At 44.4% G+C, this 19,759-nt stretch overlaps 1 protein-coding gene across 2 annotated transcripts in view; it reads right to left on the minus strand.

Moving 5' to 3' along the window:
* polr3b (polymerase (RNA) III (DNA directed) polypeptide B) overlaps window positions 1-19,759 on the minus strand; it is a 171,331-nt gene that overhangs the window by 134,636 nt on the left and 16,936 nt on the right. For both annotated transcript variants that reach the window (XM_063057575.1, XM_063057576.1), the window contains 4 exons: window positions 17,161-17,261; window positions 16,972-17,063; window positions 6,329-6,446; window positions 955-1,063 (listed from right to left, as the gene is read on the minus strand). In XM_063057575.1, the coding sequence (XP_062913645.1) occupies window positions 955-1,063; window positions 6,329-6,446; window positions 16,972-17,063; window positions 17,161-17,261 (420 nt within the window). The remainder of the gene's footprint in view (window positions 1-954; window positions 1,064-6,328; window positions 6,447-16,971; window positions 17,064-17,160; window positions 17,262-19,759) is intronic.

The raw sequence follows: 19,759 nt of genomic DNA on the forward strand, positions 1-19,759 counted from the left end.
TACTATGGAGAGCATTCTTACTGGCTGCATCACCATCTGGTGGAGGGGGGTTTTTGCAACATTGAGGGAGAGGCTGTTTTCTTGACACCATTGCGTTAGGGTAATTACTTCTTCTCTTTAGGTTGCCTTGTTATTATTTGAGATAAGGCCAATCAATGTAGTGTCATCAACAAATTTAGTTAGCAGATTAAAGCTATGGGTGTGGAGTGGATATGGAGACAATATTTCCTATAGTGGGAGAGTCTAGGACCAGAGAACACAGACAGAGTGGATGTGGGGAGGATGTTTCCTGTAGTGGGGGAGTCTAGGACCAGAGGGTACAGCCTCAGAATAGAGGGACATCTATTTAGGACAGAGATGAGAAGGAATTTCTTTAGCTAGAGGGTAGTGGATCTGTGGAATTCATTGGGTACATTTAAAAAGAAAGATCATAAGTTCTTGATTAGTCAGGGAGTCAAAGGTTATGGCAAGAAGGCAGAAGAATATGATTGATAGAGATGATAAACCAGCCATGATGGAGTGGTGGAGCAGACTTGATGGGCCAAATGGCCTAATTTTGCTCCTATGTCTTTTGGTCATATCTGAGATCAACTGTTAAAAGCAGCTCCAAGATCCACTCCACCAATCAGAAGTGTGTGGCTGGTGGTTCCCTTGGATTGGGATCAGGATGCAATTTCATGAAACAAAGATCCAAAAAGCACAGAAAGGCTGACACGATCTCTGTGCATTGGTCATTGACCAGAAAGACTGACTCGATCTCTATGCATTGGTAATTGACCGGGAAGACCAACTCGATCTCTATGCATTGGTAACTGAGCGGAAAGACCGACTCGATCTCTATGCATTGGTTATTAACCGGAAAGACCGACTCGGTCTCTATGCCTTGGCATTAGGTTGAAATACAGAAACAGCCCAGACAATGAGCTGGGCAGTTATTGAGCTGTTCACCGTTACCTTGAATATGATAGCGATGGGGATGTCCTCTGACAGAGTGTTGTGCCGCAGGTAGTAGCGACCCTGCTTCACCACCAGGTTGGTTCTACTTTTCTTCTCGTGTGTGGAGCTGAAAGTTGAGCAGAGTTCCATTACTAGTTTGATGCAGGGCACGGGGCTGGGTAATGAAGAAATATGGGTGAATAAAGACATCAGAACCCCGATGTACAGTTTAACTGTGCTGCACACTACACACATTTTGAATTATATTTTATTAACTTATTGATGGTAACATTGTGGTTTATATTCTATGTGTGATGTATGTTTTGTGGGTGCACCACGTTCTGGAGGAAGGTTGCTTCGTTTGGTTGAACGTATGTACATGTTTCTCCTAGCAAGTGAAGTCTACTCCAACGGACTGGGTCAATGATATCTACAGCGAGGTCAAAAGGCCAGGAAGGCAGTTCTGCAACGTTCAATGGAGAGCGAAGGGTATGACGAGAGCAAATGAAGTCATGGTCAGGCATTGCAACTGAAGAAGACCCCAGCTGTGATAACTACTTGGTATCACTGGACCTAGACATCCAAGATTGAGAGAATGGTACAGCCCAGTGCAAAAAGGTTTCCTCTTTAAAAACTCTCCCACACAGATTTCCCGTCATCATTGGATACGACAGACAACTGCAACATATGTACAGCCAAAAGACAATAAACTTGAATTTGAAGTTGAACCCAGGTCCAGTGCAGACCCAGAGTCATAGCCAGGGCAACATCCTGTATCACGACCAAAAGACAGGGCCAGTGCAGAACTAGTGTTATTCTCAAGGCAAACTGCAAGCCTATAGTTCACCTCCGCATAGCACAGGACTGGTATAAACTCCATCGTTACTTCCGAGCAGAAGATTAATCAGCAGTCCTACTTCAGTAAAGATAAACTGTCATTTTTTTGTTCATCAACATGTACCATCAGCAGGGTGGACATGTAAGTATTTCAAAGACCCAAATTTTCCAAATATAATCAAGATTCAAGATTGTTAAATATCATTTCCAGTACATAAGTGTAAATGAGAGAAAATAATTGATAATCCAGATCTGATTCAGCAAAAAAAACATACACAATAGTATAAAGAATACACACAATCAATCTAGGTATATAAACTACCTTATGTATGTCTATAAAGCAATGCTATGCACAGGAGTGTCTGTACATAAGGCGACTGACAAGAAGTGATAAAGTAGTGGTGGTCGGGGGTGTAGAGGGGTGGGTTAGTGGGTGGAGATGTTGATTAGTCTTACTGCTTGGAGAATGTAACTGTTTTAAGTCTGGTGGTCCAAGCTTGGATGGTGCATAGCCTCCCCCTTGATAGGGATGGGACAAACAGTCCATCAGCAGGGTGGGAGGGATCCTTCATGATGTTACTGGCCCTTTTTGGCATCTTTCTGTATATATATGTCCTTGATGGTGGGTTGATTAGTGCTGGTGATATATTGGGCAGTTTTGACTACCTGTTGTATTTAACTAATTGCAATTTGAGAGGATTATCACAAACCTGCCACTGGTCTCATCAATTCTTCATAATCCTTAATTCACCAATCTTTCACAAACTATTCTCCTTTCTTTTTGTTCCCAGTGATCCTGCCCATAACCCTCTGAGGCAGAGAATTCCAAAGGTTCACCAACCTCTAGGAGTTCCATTACACCTCAGGTTTAAATGATCTTCACTGGCACCAGCCTAACCACCGTCAAGGACATACTGTGCGTACAGAAAGGTGCTGGAAAAGGGCCAGTAACATCATGAATGATCCCACACATCCTGCTCATGGGCTGTTCGCCCCACTCCCATCTGGCAGCATCCACGCCAGGACCATCAGACTCAAAAACAGTTAGATTTCCCAAGCAGTAAGGCTGATCAACACCTCCACCCACTAACCCACGCCTCCACACCCCCAACCACCACGACTTTATCATTTCCTGTCAGTCACCTTATGTACAGACACTCCTGTGCCTAGTGTCACCTAATACACGCAATAAATCTATGGATATAAGCTATCTTACGTATTCATATTTATTGTGTTTTTTGTGCTGCATTGAATGCGGGGTAACAATTACTTCATTCTCCTTTACACTTGTTCACTGGAAAAGACATCAAACAATGCAGAGTCTTGACATAGAATTTTTAACCATGTCCCCATGTTCAAGGTCCTCTCATTAATGGAAGGATCTCAACATTGTGACCCTAAGGGTTATGTATGTTTCGGTATGAAAGGAGAAATTTGTGAGGAAAATCTGAGGGGGATCTTCTTCATTCAGAAGATGGTGACAGTGTGGACCGACACGCTAGTGGGAGTATTAGATGTCAACATTTAAGAGAAAGTTGGATAGGTACATGGATAGAAGGATTACAAATGGGTGTGGTCTGTGCACAGGTAGGTGGGCTGAATGGCCAGTTCTGCACTGTAATGTTCTAAAGCTCTATGACTTTATCACCCCTCATTCTTCTAGACCCCTCAGTCACTTGTGACAGGACAACGATGGCACTCCAGTAATCAGCCCATTGAATCTGTGATGTGTCAACCCTGGCATCCCAGTAATCAGCCCGGTGAATCTGTATCAGGACAATCCTGGCACCCCAGTAATCAGCCAGGTGAATCTGTGACAACACTGGCACCCTAGAAATCAGCCCAATGAATCTGTGACAGAACAATCCTGGCACGCCAGTATTCAGCACAGTGAATCTGTGACAGGACAATCCTGGCACGCCAGTATTCACAGTGAATCTGTGACAGGACAATCCTGGCACACCAGTATTCACAGTGAATCTGTGACAGGACAATCCTGGCACACCAGTATTCACAGTGAATCTGTGACAGGACAATTCTGGCACGCCAGTATTCAGCACAGTGAATCTGTGATAGGACAATCCTGGCACGCCAGTATTCAGCCCAGTGAATATGTGACAGGACAATTCTGGCACGCCAGTATTCAGCACAGTGAATCTGTGATAGGACAATACTGGCGCGCCAGTATTCAGCCTAGTGAATCTGTGACAGGACAATCCTGGCACGCCAGTATTCAGCCCAGTGAATCTGTGACAGGACAATCCTGGCACGCCAGTATTCAGCCCAGTGAATCTGTGACAGGACAATTCTGGCACGCCAGTATTCAGCCCAGTGAATCTGTGACAGGACAATCCTGGCACGCCAGTATTCAGCCCAGTGAATCTGTGACAGGACAATTCTGGCACGCCAGTATTCAGCACAGTGAATCTGTGACAGGACAATTCTGGCACGCCAGTATTCAGCACAGTGAATCTGTGATAGGACAATCCTGGCGCGCCAGTATTCAGCCCAGTGATTATGTGACAGGACAATTCTGGCACGCCAGTATTCAGCCCAGTGAATCTGTGACAGGACAATTCTGGCACGCCAGTATTCAGCCCAGTGAATCTGTGACAGGACAATCCTGGCACGCCAGTATTCAGCCCAGTGAATCTGTGACAGGACAATTCTGGCACGCCAGTATTCAGCACAGTGAATTTGTGACAGGACAATTCTGGCACGCCAGTATTCAGCACAGTGAATCTGTGATAGGACAATCCTGGCGCGCCAGTATTCAGCCCAGTGATTATGTGACAGGACAATTCTGGCACGCCAGTATTCAGCACAGTGAATCTGTGATAGGACAATCCTGGCACACCAGTATTCAGCCCACTGAATATGTGACAGGACAATTCTGGCACACCAGTATTCAGCACAGTGAATCTGTTGCATCAGAACCTGAAGCGCAGAGGTCAGCCCAACTACATTTATAACCGGCAACAAAAACAGAACTCACAAAGAGCTCAGTGGATCAAGTGGCACCTCTGGAGGCAGAAGGTGTGAGGTGACAATTCAGGTTGAGACACTGCATCAGGTCTCAGTGAAGGCAGTAGGGAGCAGCACGTGGGGGTGGGGACAACTTCAAAAGTTGATACCTCAAAAAGGCAGCATCTGTCATAAAGGGCCCCCATCAACCAGCACATGTCCACTTCTAATTGCTACTATCTTTTTGCACAACCTATTGAATTTGGTACGTCACCAAAAACTCTCACAAATTTCAACAGATGTACTGTGGAGAGCATTCTAACTGGCTGCATCACCATCTGGTATAGGGGGGCTACTGCACAGGATCGGAAAAAGTTTTAGAAAGTTGTAAATTCAGCCAGCTCCATCATGGGCACGAGCCTGTCCAGCATCAAGGGCATCTTCAAAGGGCAATGCCTCAAAAAGGCGGCATCCATTATTAGGGACCCCCATGAACACTACCTCATTATATTTTTTCTCCTCTTTTGCACAACAATTTTTATATATATTTCTGATTGCAATTTATAGTAGAAAAATAGAAACCATAGAAAAACTACAGCACAGAAACAGGCCTTTTGGCCCTTCTTGGCTGTGTCGAACCATTTTCTGCCTAGTCCCACTGACCTGCACATGGACCATATCCCTCCATACACCTCCCAACCATGTATCTGTCCAATTTATTCTTAAATGTTAAAAAAGAACCTGCGTTTACCACCTCGTCTGGCAGCTCATTCCACACTCCCACCACTCTCTGTGTGAAGAAGTCCCCCCCAATGTTCCCTTTAAACTTGTCCCTCCTCACCCTTATTTATTAATGTGATGTGATTTATTATTTTTTTATTTATTTAGTGACACAGTCCTCCCAGCCACACTGCCCAGCAACCCCTGAAACCCCTAATTAACTTTAACCTAATCATGGGACAATGACATTGGAGAGGGTCCAGAGGCGGTTCACAGGTATGATTCTGGGAATTAAATGGTTAATGTATGGGGAATGTTCGATGGATCTGGGCCTGTACTCGCTGGAATTTATAAGAAATAGAGGGGATCTCTTTGAAACCTATCAAATATTGAAAGGCCCATAGAGAGTGGATGTGGAGAGGATGGCTCCTATGGTGGGAGAGTCTAGGACCAGAGGACACAACTTCAGAACAGAGGGACATCCCTTTAGAACAGAGATGAGGAGAAATTTCTTTAGCTAGTAGGTGGCAAATCTCTGCCACAAACAGCTGGAGGCTAAGTCAATGGTGTATTTAAAGCAGAGGTTGATAGGTTCTTGATTGGTCAGGGCGTCAAAGGTTGCAGAGAACAGAGGAAAATGGGGCTGAGAGGCCACTCCAGCCATTGCTGGAGTGGTGGTGCAGTCTCGATGGCCCGTATGACCTAATTCTGCTCCCATGTATTATGGAAAGACTAAGAGGTGGAGCAGGCAGTTGGGAGGTGTTGTGCACATCCATCCCTGGAGCTCCCCAAGCTGTCCTGTCAACCACACATTGGCGATGGACTGTCTATTAACTGAACTTCAGTGTCAGCTTGTCACTGAGTGCAGTACCTTGTCACAGAAGCACCAACAGTACCCTTCCTGTCAGCATCCACAATTATTCTGTTCTTCGACAGCTGTTCCTGGATGAGAATAACCTTTTCAACACCTTTCACAATGAAATAGCCACCTAAAAAGATCAACAGGCAAAGAATTAATTCCAGCTTTATACTGCAAATGAAATTTCTACAGTTAACGAGCACATAAAAATTATTTCTGTCCAAGCCATACGTTCCTTCTAGTTTCAATAACACTGTTTATTGGCCACACTTGTTCTCACCCCAACCCTAACCACTCAGAACCACCTGTAGCTCCATCCTAACAGTTCTGCCCTTCCTGGCTCCACAAACATCGTCCCGTCCCCTTTCAGTATGGAAAGGGACCCTTCCTTCTGCAAGTCCCTGACCAATATTGACAATAAACGTCAATGTCCTCAGACACTTCCACATCCCTTCAATAAGTAAAAAACCCTGAACAACAACACCTCCTAAACTACACACACAGAACGCTGGAGGATGGAAATACGGGCTCATTTGCTCAGAGGAAATGTCACAAGAGATTTGTAAAAATAGAGCAACACACAAAATGCTGGAGGAACTCCGCAGGTCAGGCAGCATCTGTGCAAGAGAATAAACAATCAACGTTTTGGACTGAGATCCTTCATCAGGACTGAAAAGGAAGGGGGAAGAAGCCAGAATAACAAGGTGGGGTGGGAGGGGAAGGAAGACAAGATAGGTGAAACCAGGTGGGTGGGGAAGGAGAGGTGGAGTAAGAAGCTGGGAGGCGACAGGTGGAAAAGGCAAAGGGCTAGAGAAGAAGGAATCTGGTAGCAGTGGAGAACTGACCATGAGAGAAAGGGAAGGAAGAAGGGACCCAGGGAGGTGAAAGGTAGGTGATCAGAAGAGATAGGAGGCCAGAGTGGAGAATAGAAGAGGGAAGGGGAGGGAAAAAATGACTGAAAGTTGGAGAAATCGATGTTTCTGCCATCAGGTTGGAGGCTACACTTTTTAGACAAAGGACCAGTTAAGTAATTAGAAACCCTACAGCATAACACAGGCCCTTCGGCCCACAAAGCTGTGCTGAACATATACTCACTTCAGAAATTACCTAGGGTTACCCATAGCCCTCTATTTTCTAAGCTCCATGTACCTATCCAAGAGTCTCTTAAAAGACCCAATCGTATCCGGGTCCACCACCATTGCCAGCAGCCCATTCTACACACTCACCACTCTCTGCGTAAAATTCTTACCCCTGATATCTCCTCTGTACCTACTTCCATGCACCTTAAAACTGTGCCCTCTCGTGTTAGCCATTTCAGCACTGGGGAAGAGCCTCTGACTATCCACACGATCAATGTCTCTCATCATCTTATACACCTCTATCAGGTCACCTCTCATACTCCGTTGCTCCAAGGAGAAAAGGCCAAGTTCACTCAACCTATTCTCATAAGGCATGCTCCCCAATCAAGGCAACATCCTTGTAAATCTCCTCTGCACTCTTTCTATGGTTTCCACATCCTTCCTGTAGTGAGGTGACCAGAAATGAGCACAGTACTCTAAGTGGGGTCTGACCAGGGTCCTATATACAGTAGCTGTAATATTACCTCTCAGCTCTTGAACTCCATACCACAGTTGATGAAGGCCAATACACCGTATGCCTTCTTAACCACACAGGTAACCTGCGTAGCAGCTCTGAGCGTCCTATGGACACGGACCCCAAGATCCCTCTGATCCTCCACACCGCCAAGAGTCTTACCATTAGTACTATATTCTGCCATCATATTTGACTTACCAAAATGAACCACCTCACACTTATCCGGTTGAACTCCATCTGCCACTTCTCAGCCCAGTTTTGCATCCTATCAATGTCCTGCTGTAACCTCTGACGGCCCTCCACACTATCCACAACACCCCAATCTTTGTGTCATCAGCAAATTTACTAACCCATCCCTCTACTTCCTCATATAAAAACCATGAAGAGAAGGGGTCCTAGAACAGACCCTTGAGACACACCACTGGTGACTGACCTCCATGCAGAATATGACGCTTCTACAACCACTCTTTGCCTTCTGTGGGCAAGCCAGTTCTGGAACTACAAAACAAGGTCCTCTTGGATCTCATGCCTCCTTACTTTCTCAATAAGCCTTGCATGGGCTACCTTATCAAATGCCTTGCTGAAATCCATATGCACTACATCTACTGCTCTTCCTTCATCAATGTGTTTAGTCACATCCTCAAAACATCCAAGTCTCTGTAATGGCCACAACATCATAGCTCCAAGTATTGATCCACGCTCTAAGCTCATCCGCTTTGTTCATTATACTCCTTGCATTAAAATAGACACATCTCAAACCATCGATCTGAGACATCCCTTCTCTATCACCTGCCTACAAGCTTTCTCTATTTGTGAGCCAAATGCCCCTTCCTCCATCTCTTCAGTTCGGTTCCCACTCCCCAGCGATTCTAGTTTAAACTCTCCCCAATAGCCCTTGCAAACCTCCCTGCCAGGATATCGGTCCCCCTCAGATTCAAGTGCAACCCATCCTTATTGTACAGGTCATGACTGCTCCAAAAGAGGCCCTAATGATCCAGAAATCTGAATCCCTGCCCACTGTTCCAATCTCTCAGCCACGCATTTATCCTCCACCTCACTCTATTCCTATACTCACTGTTGCATGGCACAGGCAGTAGTCCCGAGATTACTACCCTTGTGGCCCTGCTTCTCAGCTTCTTTACTAACTCCCTGTAGTCTTCAGGACCTCCTCCCGTTTCCTAATTATGTCATTGGTACCAATGTGTACCACGACCTCTGGCTGTTCACCTTCCCACTTCAGGATATCTTGGACGCGATCAGTAACATTCCGGACCCTGGCACCTGGGAGGCAAACTAAAATCCGTGCTTCTTTCCTGCGTCCACAGAATCACCTGTCTGACCTCCTAACTATAAAGTCCCTTGTGACTGCTGCCATCCTCTTCCTTTCCCTATCCTTCTGAGCCACAGGGAGAGACTCTGTGCCAGAGGCACGGCCACTGTTGTTTCCCCCAGGTAGGCCATCTCCACCTACAAACAGGAGTACTTATTGTTAAGGGGGACAGCCACTGGGGTACTTTCTAGAATCTGACTCCTGCCCTTCCCTCTCCTGATTGTTACCCACTTATTCTGTCTCCCGAGGCCCCTGGTGTGACAACTTGCTTAAAGATTCTATCTATCACATCTTCACTTTCCCTGACCAGACGAAGGTCATCGAGCTGCAGCTCTAGTTCCCTAACCTGGTTCCTGAGGAGCTGCAGCTTGGTGCACCCGGCACAGATGTGGCCGTCCGGGAGGCTGGGAGTCTCCTGGACATCCCACATCCGACACCCAGTACAGAACACCGGCCTTGCAGACATACTTCTTATTCTTCACAAGTAACTTACCATGCCTCGACCCGTTATTGTCAAAGCCCACCTGCTCTGACCCTCTCTATTCCGATGCCCGCTCTATAAAGCTGTCTTCTTTTTAAATTCTTCCCAGCTGTTCTCCAGTCCTCCAGGACCTCCTATGTGTCTAAAGAGGACACGAAGATCTCTGTCAAGGCCTCTACGCTCTCGTCTCTAGTTTTTCTCAATAAAGACTTGATAGTCTGCTCTGCCATTCAATCGTGGGCTGATCCAATTCTTCCAGTCACCCCCACTCCCCTGCCTGCTCCCTATATCCTTTGATGCTCTGACTGATCAAGAACCTACCGATCTCAGCTTTAAATGCACCAATGACTTGGCCTGCACAGCCACTCGTGGCAACAAATCCCACAGATTTACCACCCTTTGACTGAAGTAATTTATCCACATCTCTGTTCTAAATGGACGTTCTTCAATCATCAAGTCGTGCCCTCTTGTCCTAGGTTCCCCAACCTTGGGAAATAACTGCCATATCTAATCTGTTCAGGCCTTTTAACATTTGGAATATTTCTATGAGATCTCCCCTCATTCTCCTGAACTCCAGGGAATACAGCCCCAATAGCTGCCAGACAGTCCTCATATGATAACCCTTTCATTCCTGGAATCATTCGCGTGAATCTTCTCTGATCCCATCAGGCCTGGGGACATACAGTTGCAAGAAAAAGTTTGTGAACCCTTTGTAGTTACATTGTACGCCATTTAAGCAATCATAGTCTTGGTTCAAAAAGTATATGAACTTCTGGGGTAATGCCTTCTACAGAAGCTATTTGGAGTCAGCTGCTCCAATCAATGAATGCCGAAGGAAGTGGAGAAGAACCGAAGGGTAATAGCAAAAGACCTGCAGAGATCACTAAAACTTGCTGAAGTCTCTGTTCATTTGTCCATTATAAGAAAAACACCAAACAAGAATGATGTTTTTGGAAGGACACCATGGAAAAACCACTGCTCTCCAAAAAAAACATTGCAGCACGTTTCAAGTTTTGAAAAACCACCTGAATGTTCCACAACACTTCTGAGACAATATTCTGTGAACAGATGAAACAAAAGTTGAACTTTCTTGCAGAAATGTCATATGTTGAAAGATTGGAGCGACTGGGCTTGTATATACATGAATTTAAAAGGATGAAGGGGGATCTGATTAAAACATATAAGATTACTAAGGGATTGGACACGCTGGAGGCAGGAAGCATGTTCCCGTTGATGGGTGAGTCCAGAACCAGAGGCCACAGTTTAAGAATAAGGGGTAGGCCATTTAGAACGGAGTCGAGGAAAAGCTTTTTCACCCAGAGAGTGGTGGATATGTGGAATGCTCTGCCCCAGAAGGCAGTGGAGGCTAAGTCTCTGGATGCTTTCAAGAAAGAGATGGATAGAGCTCTTAAAGATAGCGGAATCAAAGGTTATAGGGATAAGGCAGGAACTGGGTACTGCTTGTGGATGATCAGCCATGATCATAGTGAATGGCGGTGCTGGCTCGAAGGGCCAAATGGCGTACTCCTGCATCTATTATCTATCTCCATGACCCAGAATGTTAGCATGTCTCTCCTGATCTCACTATTGTCCATCCATGTCCCAGAACGTCAGCACGCATCTCCCATCTCACTACTGTCCTTTTCCATGCCGAATACTGATGCAACATCCCCAATTTATACCTCGCCCACTTTCCCTGGCCCCAGGCAGAAATTCCCTCCTTTATGTTCTACATATTTAATCTCGTTTTTAATGAACGTATAAAACAAATTGGGATTTGTTTTAATTCTAGTCACTTAGCGCATTTCATGGCCCCTTTCAGCTTCCCAATTCCCTGTTTAAGTACTTTCCTGCTTCCTACATATCTTTCAAAGGCTCCGTCTGATTTCAGCTTCCTAAACCTAACATGCACTTCCTTTTTTTTTTTGACTTAATTTCCTATATCTCTTATCATCCAAGACTGCTGAACTACGCCATCCCTGTCTTTCTTCCTTACGGAAATAAGTTGGTGTGGAATTCTGACCAGCTGCCTTTGAATGACCCCAACACTGGACATGGACTTACTGAGTAATAGTTACTCCTGATCTGCTCTCTCTTGCTCCTACCCAATAATGCTGTAATTACCTGTTTCCCAATTCAGTACCTCTCCTCACTGCAAAAGTCCAGTATTATCATTATCCAAGTTATGATCACTGCTCCCAAAACACTGTCCCACTGAGGCTCTAATCACCCAACCAGGTTCACTTCCCCATGCTAGACTACTTACTGCCCATGACATGATTCCTTTACAAACACAATTTGGGTGATTGCTCTCTTGTACAGCTCTATTCAATCTGCCCCACTTTAATGTTCCCTTACTATCCACTACTTCCATTATCAAATTTGATTGCAGTGCAAGGAACTGGGCTTCATCTTGTTGTGAGACACCTTACAGTTCTCCGGATTGAAATGATGATCTACAACTGCAGACGGCAGCCGCTGGGCCCACTGCTGCTAACAGATCCCAATGCCCTTCATCCCATTTGTCGTTTAATCTCACCTGCCTCATACACTATCACAGACTGTCCCTTTCATTTTCCCTCCTCTGCCCACCTGAATCACAATCAGCTTTATTATCACGGATGCCATGAAACTTGTTGTTTTGTTGCACTTGTTTAAAGACCGTTCCTGCTCTAAATCTCCCTGATTCTGATAGAAAGTGTTTGACCTCAAACACTATTTCCTTGTTTTGTTCGGATGTATACATGTATACGGTTGAATGATAATAAACTCCAACTTTTTACAAATGTTTTCCAGTTCTGGTGCCATTTCATGCAGTTTGGTGTTTATCTAATCCATATGCCCAAAATGTAAGCAACACACATAAAAATTGCTGGTGAACGCAGCAGGCCAAGCAGCATCTCTAGGAAGAGGTACTGTCAATGTTTCGGACCGAGACCCTTCGTCAGGACTAATTGAAAGAAGAGATAGTAAGAGAATCTCTTCTTTCAGTTAGTCCTGACGAAGGGTCTCGGCCCGAAATGTCGACTGTACCTCTTCCTATAGATGCTGCCTGGCCTGCTGTGTTCACCAGCAATTTTTATGTGTGTTGCTTGAAATTGCACCATCTGCAGATTTCCTCATGTTTGCCCAAAATGTAAGTCTCTTTGTGAAAAGCAAACAATTGATTCAATGCTCAGGCAAAACCTGTTGCCATAACCAACAGCACCGAATGCCAGCTTCATGCCTATCCATTCCAACTGTGTGGGATCTTAGTACAAGGAACAGTACAGCACAGCAACAGGTCCTTCAACCCACATTGTTGTGCCAAACCAATTAAATTAATAATCAAATGGCCAACAAAACTAAAACCTTCTGCCTGCACAATGCCCATATCCTTAATTTTCCTCCCATTCCTATCCCCTCCTGTTCATGCTGCCCTCCAGTGTTTGCTCAGTGGAAGACAAACTGGATTGTGTTCATCTGCAGCTGGGCGAGATGAGGAACAGCTACGTGCTTGTTCTTGCAGAAATGTGGCTCCAGCACAACATCCCATGCACTATCAATTTTTAGGCCACAACACTCAGGGCTACGTTATTTTTTTATATATATATATTTCTTGTAACAGTATATTTTTCTGCCATCGTAACTATACGTGCTATGTGCTGTGTGTGACTGCAGGTACTGTGTTTTGCACCTTGGACTCGGGGGAACTCTGTTTCATTTGGCTATATGGATGTGTATGGTTGAATAACAATTAAAAACTTGAACTTGTTTTTCACCTCTGCACAATTAACAGTTGCTAACCCAGAATAATTCACAGTAACACACACAAAATGCTGGAGGAACTCAGCAGGTCAAGCAGAGACTATGGAAGGGAATAAGGTGTTGATGTTTCAGGCTGAGCCCTTTCATCAGGGCTGGAAAGGAAGGGAGAAGACAACAGAAGGAATAATTCACAGTATGTGAAGTGATTTGACACATTTGAGAAAATTTGTGGATAGCCAAAGACTTTTTTTGCCTGGTGGCTCATACAAGGGCGCAGAATTTTAAGGTAAGTGGAGGGAAGTATAAGGGGCATGTCAGTGGCAGGTTTTTTCTTCACACTGAGTGTTGGGTGCATTGAACGCACTACCAGGGGTGGTAATAGAGGCAGATACCATAAGATCATAACATAGGAGCAGAATTAGGCCATTCAGCCCATCGAGTCTACTCCACTATTCCACTATGGCTGATTTATTATCCTTCTCTACTTCATTCTCCTACCTTCTCCCCATAACCTTTGATACCCTGATTAATCAAGAACCTATGAACCTTTGCCTCAAATATACCCAATGACTTGGCCTACACAGCCATCTGGAGCAATGAATTCCACAGATTCACCACCCTCTGGCTAAAGAAAATTTCCTTCACAGCTGTTCTAAATGGATGTTTCTCTATTCTGAGGCTATGCCCTCTGGTCCTAGTTTCCTCCACTATAGAAAACATCCTCTCCACAGCTACTCTATCTAGGCCTTTGAATATTCAAGAGATTTCAATGAGCGACCCCCTCCCCCATTCTTATAAACTCTAGTGAGTACAGGCCCAGAGCCATCTTACATCAATGCTTTCATTCTTGGGATCATGCTTCTGAACCTTCTCTAAACCCTCTACAACGTCAGCACATCTTTTCTTAGAAAAGGGGCCCAAAACTACTCACAATATTCAAAGTGCGGTCTGGTCAATGCTTTATAATGCCCCAGCGTCACATCCTTGCTTTTGTATTCTAGTCCTCTTGAAATGAATGTGGAAATTGCATTTGTCTTCTTCCCCACCAAGTTACCACCTTAGGGAATCCAGCACAATGACTCTCAAATCCCTTTACACCTCTGGTTTTTGAATTTTCTCTGAGTTTAGAAAATAGTCCATACTTTTATTTCTACCAAAGTGCATGACCATACACTTCCTGACATTATATTCCATCTGCCACTTCTTTGGCCATTCTCCAGCCTCCATTCCTTCTGCAGCCTCCCTGCTTCCTCGACACTACTCGCCCCTCCACCTACCTCTGTATCATCCATGAAATTGGCAACTAAACCATCAATTCCTTCATCCAAATCATTAACATATAACGTCAAAAGAAGTGGCCCCAATACCAGCCCCTGTGGAACAGCACTAGTCACCGGCAGCCAATCAGAAAAGATTCCCTTTATTCGCACTCTTTGCCTACTGCCAGTCAGCAAATCTTCTATCCATGCTAGTATCTTTCCTGTAATACCATGGGCTCTTATCTTGTTAAGAACCTCATGTGCAGCAGCCTTCTGAAAATCCAAATAAACATCCACTGACTCTTCTTTGTCTATCCTACCTGTTATTTCCTCAAAGAATTCCAACAACTTTGTCAGGCAAGAATTCTTGTTAAGTAGACAATGCTGACTTTGGCCTATTTTGTCATGTGCCTCCAGGTACCCTGAAACTTCACCCTTAATAATAGACTCAAACATCTTTCCAACCATGGAAGTCAGGCTCACTGGCTTTTAATTTCCTTTCTTCTGCCTCCCTCCCTTCCCAAGGAGTGGAGCAACTTTTGTAATTTTCCAATCCTCTAAAATCTTCCACTGACTGCAATCTGCATGTCCTTCCTGACAGTCCGCTACACACCACGTACTTGTATACCAACTGTCCCATCTTCAGCTCTATCGGGCTGGTTTACATTCCTCTGCCAAATTAGTTTAAACCCTCCCCAACAGCTCTAGCAAAGCTACCCGCAAGGATATTAGTTACCCTCGGGTAACCCGTCCTTTTTGTACTGGTCATACTTTCCCCAGAAGAGATTCTAATGATCCAGAAATTTGCAACTCTACCGCCTGCATGAATTCTTCAGGCAAATCATCCTATTCTTACCCCCACAGGCAGGAGTCCACTACCCTGGAACTCCTGGTTTTCAGCTTTCTACCTAATTTCCTATATTCGCTCTTCAAGGCCTGCTCCCTTCCTACCCATGTCATTGGTACCAATATGTACCAAACTTCCAGCTGTTCACCCTCCCCCTCTAGAATGCTATGGACCCGATCCGAGTCGCCCTGACTCAGTCAGCATACCATCTGGGAGTCTCTTTCATGTCCACAGAATCTCTATTTATGTATGAAATCTCCCATCATGACTGCACTCCTCTTCTTCCCCTTCCCTTCTGAGTGACAGACACAGACTCAGACTCAGCTGCCAGATTGCTGCAGATTCCCCTGGTAGGCTGATTTTCCTCCCTCCCCAACAACATCCAAAGTGGTATACTTATTATTGAGGGAAATGGGATACTCTGCACTCCCTTTTGCTCTCCTGACAGTCACCCAGGTACCTGCTTCCCACAACTTAGGGATGACTATCTCCCTGTAGAATCTACCTACCACCTCCTCAGTTTCTCATACGAGCTGAAGCTCCAGTTCCTTAACATGGCCTCTAAGGAGCTACAGCCCAGTGCTCTTTATGCAGATGTAGTTATCAAGAAGACTGGAGGTCTCCCAGAGTTCTCACATCTCACACAAGGAACATGGCACCAACTCTGGACTCATTCTCAGCAAACTAGCTATGTGCTAACATAAACAATCAATTACTTGAAATTTACTTAGAACCTCCCCCTGTGTTTGCCCAAGCTTATTGAGCCAAAGCCTGACCACTCCAACACTGCCCACTCACACAATGGCCGCTCCACTTACATGTCGCTTTTTATTGACCCTTGCCCTTTTATAGCTCATTACGACTGCAGCCTGCTGAAAAGTCACAAAAGTGCCCAGGCTCTTTTTAAACCTCATGCTGTGTCACTAAAGAATGACCTCTCATACTGATTGTAGCCCACTGAAAATTCCCAACAGCACCCGAGCTCTTTTAAAATCTCACAGTACATTTCAGAGGCACGTGGATGATAGAAAATGGAAGGCTTTGTAGAAGGGAAGGGCTAGACTAATCTTAGAGTACATTAAAAAGTTAGCAGAACATTATGGGCTGAAGGGACTATACTGTGTTATGATATTCTATATTCTAAATATGATGAAAATACATAAAATTAAATTTGTTTTCTGTGTTTCATTAAGATATTACTGGCTGAACAGCACCAATACTAAGATTAAACAATGTTTGGCACAACAAAAACAAAACAACATCAAACACCTTTTCTCCCACTCACCCACCCACATCGTCCTCCAACCCCAGGACAAACTATCTATTGTAGCTTATTGGGATTCACTTTCCAAACAGATTCTGCTGTAACATTCAGTTAGAAAGATCATCAATATTCACCTGGGTCCAGGGGACATTCATTCAGTTTTGCAAACTCTGCTGGAGTTTTCCCCGTGAGTACACAATTCGAGCTGCGTAGCATTATAGGCATCCTAGAGTGAAACATCAGCCATTAGGACACAGCAGGTAAGGAAATACCCAGGACACTGGACGAATTATTGAGTGGAGCCCTCGCTGGGTGCCAATTACCTGCCGATGGGCAATGCATTGCGTATTATTCGCTGGCTTCCTCGGGTGTATTCAATGTCCACCGTGATGGGGGCGGAGTACGTCATGTCCCTCAGGCGACACTGAGAACGGAAATGGGAAATAAATAATTTGATTCAGAGGTGAGCAGTGATCTTCAGTGTCCCTCCAACATCTTGTTTGTCATTGGATAGTGATTTAATACTTTGGGCTACATCAGAAAAAGAGAATTACTTCATTTGGTGTTAACTATGATCGATGGAAACACCATACTCTTGTATGGAAAATCCTACAAGTAGTAGTAGATATGGCTCTGACCTTCACAGGTAAAGTCCTCCCAACCACTGAGCAAAGCTACACGGAGTGCTGCTGCAGTAATGCAACATCTATCATCAGGGAGCGCCACCAAAACGTACATGCTCTCCTCTCACTGCTGCCATCAGGGAGGAGGTACAGAGGCCTCAAGACTCACATCACCAGGATCAGGAACAGTTATCACCCTTCAACCATCAGGCTCTGGAACCAGAGGGGATAACTTCACTTGCCTCATCACTATACTGATCCCACAACCTAGGGACTCATTTTAATGTACTCTTCATTCCACGTTCTCGATATTTATTGCTTATTCATTTATTATTATTTCTTTTTTCCTCTTTCTTTTTGTATTTGCACAGTTTGTTGATTTTTTCGGACATTGGTTGCTGTCTGTCCTGTTGGGTGTGGTCTTTCATCGATTCTATTGTGTTTCTTGTATTTACTGTGAATGCTCGCAAAAAAGGTGGTATATGGTGACATACTGTATATGTACTTTGATATTAAATTTACTTTGAACGTTGAACAATGTCACCTTATAAAGATCACCTAGTCACCTATCACCTCCATTTGGAATTTGTTCTCTTTACACAGCTAAACTGGCAATTAGCTAATTCCAACTGAAGAATCTGGACAAATATCTGTCAAGGAACATTCAAAAGGATGAGTGTGTGAAGAAAGAACTAGCATTGCAGGTAGGACACAAAGATCTTGGTCAACCCCCAGCAATCTCTCCTCTTACCTCTCTTAATACCTGTGGTATATCCCATCAGCCCCAGGGATTGATCTACCTTAATGTTCTTTGAGAGACCCAAAATCATTTCCTTCTTTATCTCCAAGTGCCCCAGTAAATCAGCACACTCCACACAAATCTCACTATCCTCCATGGAGAGGAAGAGTCGATGCTTTAGACGACACTGATGATGGGTCTCAACCTGAAACTTCAACTGTTAATTCCCTTCCATAGATGCTGCCTGGCCTGCTGAGCTCCTCCAGCATTTGGTGTGAATTTCTCTGAATTTCCAGCATCTGCAGGATATCTTGTGTTTATGTTGTACCTACAGAACTGTGCAAAAGTCTTAGGCACATGTAAATAAATTGTGCAAAGAAAAGATTATTTCAAAATAATCATATGAAAAGTTTCTAAATATGAAAAAGAGCAGTAAACAGTAAAAAACTAAAACAAATGAATGATTTGTTGTGACCACCCTTTGCCTTTCAAACTGCCAGCGTTGCTTTTCAAAACTGTCATGCAGTTTTATGAGAAAATCAGATGGTAGGTTGTTCCAAGCATCTTGGAGAACTTGCCAAAGTTCTTCTGCAGACTATGGCTGGGCTGCCTTGCTTGCTTCTGTCTCTCCAAGTAATCCCAGACAGTCTCAAAGATGTTGAGATCAGGGCTCTGTGGAGGCCATACCATCTGAAACTATATAAAAAATCTAGGATGCCTAAGACTCTTGCACAGTGCTATACATGTTTGCTTCAAAGACTGGTGTATAAGACCTGGTGCCAACCCATCTTCATTTAAATAATATTCTCTGCCTTTATTTTCCTACTAAACTAGATCATGTTACATTTATCCGCGTTGTACTGCTCTTGACGTTACTTACCCTCTCATTCAGTCTCCCTAAGGCATCTTAAAGCTTCGCTGCATCTTGCTCGAACTGCTACCCAGTTTCATGGTAAGGGAAAACTTTGAAAAGCTGATTTATTCCTTTAACCAAAATATTCAGGTTCGACACTCAATGGCCACTTTATTAGGTACTGTACCTCCTGTACCCGAGGCCACTGAGCACACGTTCTTCTGTAGCTGTAGCCCACCCACTTCAAAGTTCAACCTGTTGTGTGCTTGAAGCTGCTCTTCTGCACAGATTCATTGCAACACACAGTTATTTGAGTTACTATTGCTTTCCTGTCAGTTTGAACCAGTTTGGCGATTCTCCTCTGACCTGTTTCATTAACAAGAAATTTTCTCCCACAGACTGCTGCTCACAGTATGTTTTTATTTTGTTTCTTGCACCATTCTCTGTAAACTCTAGAGTCTATTGTGCGTGAAAATCCCAGGAGAACAGCAGTTTCTGAGATAATCAAACCACCCTGTCTGGCAACAACAATCATTCCACTTTCAAAGTTATTTAGATCACATTTCTTCCCCATTCTGATGTTTACTCTGAACAACATGTGAACCTCTTGTTCATGTCTACATACTTTTATGCATTGAGTTGCCGATTGCCACATGATTGGCCGATTAGATATTTGCATTCACAAGCAGGTGTACCTAATAAAATGT

Source organism: Mobula hypostoma, chromosome 9 (assembly GCF_963921235.1).
Source record: "Mobula hypostoma chromosome 9, sMobHyp1.1, whole genome shotgun sequence".
NCBI classification, from domain to species: Eukaryota; Metazoa; Chordata; class Chondrichthyes; order Myliobatiformes; family Myliobatidae; genus Mobula; species Mobula hypostoma.